The following is a 4,539-nucleotide window of genomic DNA, read 5'->3' on the forward strand; positions in this document are numbered from 1 at the left end:
ACTATCTCAATCTCCCAGCAGACTGTCAGTGACAAGGATTGATCAGACAGCAGGGAAGACTTACTCACCTGTCTCATTGACTAGGATGCAGTACACCATTCCCCCCCTGAAGCCGTTGTATGTCCTCCACCAATACTGCCAAGATGACTATCCATAGACATGACCTCCACCATGATATTAATATTGGCAGAGCCCCAATGTCAGAAATGTTGGCATCTCTGCCATCCTGCCAAACACTGCTGCTCCACAGCCCGATGCCCTCCCTGTGTCCAACTGCTCCATCCATCAAACTGCTCTGCTCAATCATGCATGTGTGCTATATGATCTTTGATGTCTAGTGCATTTATTTTGCTTTGTAACCATTAACCATGCAACATAAAAAAAATTAAAAATAGGATCATTCTAAAGCATCAGATGAGAAAGACTCCTTTACATTTGCCAGACATCATAAAATGTCTTAACTAGAGAACTATTGATTTTAATTATAGTTAAATCAGGTTCTGCACATTATACTGAAACTTTTCATTTATGTAGGTCTACTGAATGGATGACATCCTGCATACACGAAAGGTGGGTTACACTGCACAAGACATTCCCATTTTGTGGGCCTGTTATGTGAAACTACTGTTCATTCCTTTTACACTCCTGCACCTATATAGCCATAGGGCTTAAAGTCAGTAAACAACCAGTATCCTTTTATGTTCTTACATTCCTATGCAATTGATAGTGATAATGGTAATGAAGACAACAATGGTGATAATAGTTGCTGATAATGACTGATATGCCACTGCCATGACAATAAAAGGAAATAAAGAGAAATATATTTTGTTGCTTGTGTTGTTTTCTGACATTAAGCTCCTGATTGCAGCCAGTTAAGAAAATGAAAATGAACACATCCAGAGGGATCATAATAACAATAATTTCCAATTTTATAACAGATATATTTCATACTTTCTTAAAGTCTAACATAAGTACACATTCTTAATAAACAGAAGGTAACAGTTAAAGGATGAAAGTATATACATTAAGACTAATTGGAATGACTATACGATTAAGAATACTGATGACTTTGCAATAATAAAAGCCTTTTAAATGCCCTAGAAGAATGCAGAATATGGTACAATAACCAATTTTGAATATTCACTGATGGTAGAGGTACCTAATTTTCATTTATAATCATCAAATAAGCAGCCTTGATCTATAATCAAGTGAAATAAGTGTATTTCCAGTTAATTATTGGGATAAAAAACAAAGCTGGGAGGAAAATGCAAACAAGCTGCTATCTGTTTTTAGGTATATAAGTGTTGATGATGATGATAATAATAATAAAAATAATAATAACAATACTACTACTACTACCAATAATAATAATGATAACAATAATAATAAAAGGGAAGCATACAATCCAAATACTGATTACTTTAGGGAAAACAAGCAAAGCTCTTCTGTTGTCTGTGATCTCAATCAAGCTTGACATAAATCACATGTCTTTTAATAAACTACACAATTTCTTTTGATAATTTCTCTTCCTTGCTTTAAAGTCATACAAAAAAAATCTGAGATGCTCATCACCAGCACAGTTATATAAGCAATTATTTATATTCTAAATATGTACTGCTAAAATCCGGCTTTGTGAAGTTCTCTTAGCTGGGCACCAAGTCGTTCTCCTTTAAACTTTCTTAGATGAGTTTCCTGCAATAAAAAGTATTTAACATTAGTTGTTAAAACACAGACTTTTCTGCTTTTTTATTATGATACCAGAGTCTACCAAACATGCATATATATTTTTTTACATTAAAAAAAAAAATCTTTCATCTCAAACAGATAGTCGAATTACACATGGCAAAGGCAATCATCTATCCATGCATGTTCGTTACTCACTATTCTTTTTTCCAAATAACTGTCTAAGAATGCATCGACATCAATGTGACTGTGAAGGAAGTCCTCGGCAATCTTTTCACTATCCTCTTCTGACTGGGCAGCAAAAATGAGCAGACTCTCCTGGAATAATGGGGAAAACAAATAGGACAAATACAAACACTGCATGAGAAAAAGCCATATGATTTATATATATATCTGGGGAGCATATGTAGTTGACAAATTATGGGTATAGTTTACCTGGCTCCCACTCCCAATATACCCTTTAGCTGAACTGTGTTATGTGTCTTTTTCTACTTCATCAACCAATTTTCTGAGGCAACTAAAGGCAAAGTTAACTAGAAACAATCCACCTTTCCTTGGCTGCCAAGCGTGTAGACTAATGATGGACAGTCCTTACATACAAAGCTCAAACATGAATCATAACCAATAGTCTCAATGTTTTTCCCTCTACCTGAATGCTGCTTGGAGCCAGCTTTTCTGATGCTTTCTGTTGCTTAATGGTCATGTCCTCAAAGCTTGACCGAAGGGAAGTCAGCTCCTCCACCTTCTGGATAGTGGCATCCCTAGCCCGCTCATAGTCACTGCTCCGCTCGAGATTTGCCTCTATGGGGGAAGGTTACAAGTGTCAGTTACACACCACCCAGGACAAGACCCTAAATAAAAACAGAAAGCAATACCACCAATATCAACACCATATAATACACACAGCCTATAAAAAAAAACTAAATTAGTCACATACTTGCTAATGCCTCATTCTGAGCAGAAAGCTGCTCACACTGGTTCTTGAGTGCTGCAACCTGGGGAAGGCCTTCCACAAACTCAGTCAGTTTGTCATCACAGGCTAGCAAGTCTTCCAGGTCATCACGGCTTAGGGATGCAACTTCAGGCAAAATGCCTACTGAAATCAAAATATTCATTAAGGGGTAATGTTACAGAGAATATTAGAAAAAACATCAAATATCTGGTAAACTTCCCAAAACCTTTGTCCAGGTTTTCTGCCTTACAATTATTATTTTGTGAAGTTGTTATGAGATGTTGGGCTCTATCTGGCAACTACACACAGTGGGAGAGAAACTGTGAAACAAGGAGTGTTAGGCCAGCATTTGCAAGAGAGATGCATTGTTTCGCTGCCCTCTGACTCAATTTCACTATTTCTCAGCCTTTTTTTATAGCAGATATTTACAGGATAAGACTAACACTCGTTAAAGGGCTGTTTCCCCCCTTCTTTATTAATGATCCCCCCCACAAGTTAGCTAGCTACCCTTAACTCTTCTTCCCCTCCTTACACTAAATTCTCCCCCTCCTTTACTTCATTAAGTGCTAAATGATACATGTGGTCTTTACTAAAGTTGATTTGCATGTCAGCACAATAACAGTGCCCTATTCTTATTTTGATGACAGATGATAACAGCTGTCAAAATCTTTAGATGCCCATGTCTCACAACTATGATTTTGTTGGTTCATTCTCCTCCTTCTCTCAAATGGTTTGACCAATTTTCAAAATTATATATCACCTGAAAGTATGGACAAAAGACTACAAATTCAAACAGGGATATGTCTCAGAACTAACAATATCAATATTACTGCCCTTCAAAACTTTTTTCCTTGATAACTAACACATTTAGAACTAATATCTTGCTTGAGATGTTAATAATAGTGTCTGAGCAGCCTTTCTAATACTGGATTTATTTTAACTTTGAAAATTCATAATGGGTAAACCATTTGATCTGAAGGTCTGAAACTTTGTCTAAAAGACCATCAAATATGTATGTATAACGTTAGATAATTTAATTCAGATTGACCACAGATGACCATATATGGAAAATTGCCCCTTTCCAGCTTCCTCTACTTCTTTTGTAATTACTACCCCATTTTCCACATTAATCACAAACATGCTTTATGTACTTGGTATGGCTGCTATCCTTACCCCGCTGTCATTCTCGAAGATATATATATATATATATATATATATATATATATATATATATATATATATATATATATATATATATATATATAATGTATATATTTTTTTTTTCTATTTTTTTATTAACCCATTTGCAATGGGGAAAATTATTTTAAAAATTGAGAAAATGCTGTGTTCATTTTTTATATTTTTTGTGAAATGTCTCTACGCATAGATGGCTCTGCCTTACCTGATTTCACCTTTCCTTGAGTTGGCAGGAAAATTTATTTTTTACTAGTGCTATGACTATCGATGGTGTTATTTTTATTATAAACATTATGATTACTATAATGTTATAAACAATAGTAACACCAAAATAAGATAACGTAAAATATTTTCGTAAATCAAGGAAAAGGGTAAATGGGCGAGGTAGGCAGTACACGTAATTGGCTCATTGGTGTTTTGGTACAAGTGTAGCCATCTATATGTTAATACAATTAAACAAGTAAACTCACAGTGGGCATGTCACGGATACGTAATGAAAAGTTAACTCATCATGACCGGTAGGGATATAGGCATCACAACTAGCAGGAAGTTCCGCTAAATGTAGTGGACTCCCCAGCCAAAAAGCTCAACAGTTGCCAGAAGTCACCAGAATGAGGGACATCTAGAGATTTCTGGTACTGTCATTCTTTAAAAAATTGCCATGTTACTACCCCCCCCCCCCCTTCCATCAGCTCTTCTCTATACTT

General features: G+C 35.7%; 1 protein-coding gene across 1 annotated transcript; it reads right to left on the minus strand.

Moving 5' to 3' along the window:
* Positions 1–924: 924 nt before the first annotated feature.
* LOC125039745 (vacuolar protein sorting-associated protein 37A-like) lies at positions 925–2,813 on the minus strand. The gene is made up of 4 exons (XM_047633989.1): positions 2,621–2,813; positions 2,333–2,484; positions 1,882–2,001; positions 925–1,692 (listed from the first exon to the last, which is right to left on the minus strand). Exons 1-4 carry the CDS (start codon positions 2,796–2,798, stop codon positions 1,618–1,620), a joined length of 525 nt encoding a protein of 174 aa, XP_047489945.1. The 5' UTR covers positions 2,799–2,813; the 3' UTR covers positions 925–1,617.
* Positions 2,814–4,539: the final 1,726 nt, after the last annotated feature.

The sequence above is a fragment of the Penaeus chinensis genome, chromosome 27 (genome assembly GCF_019202785.1).
Source record: "Penaeus chinensis breed Huanghai No. 1 chromosome 27, ASM1920278v2, whole genome shotgun sequence".
Lineage (NCBI taxonomy): Eukaryota > Metazoa > Arthropoda > Malacostraca > Decapoda > Penaeidae > Penaeus > Penaeus chinensis.

Bases quoted from the DNA above. Each gene is read 5' to 3' on its own strand.
- LOC125039745 (XM_047633989.1), bottom strand. From the start codon at position 2,798: ATGAATATTTTGATTTCAGTAGGCATTTTGCCTGAAGTTGCATCCCTA. The intron at 2,485-2,620 runs GTATGTGACTAA...CTTCCCCCATAG, and splicing joins TCAGAATGAGGCATTAGCAA to AGGCAAATCTCGAGCGGAGC. The intron at 2,002-2,332 runs GTAGAGGGAAAA...CCATTATTCCAG, and splicing joins TGGCTCCAAGCAGCATTCAG to GAGAGTCTGCTCATTTTTGC.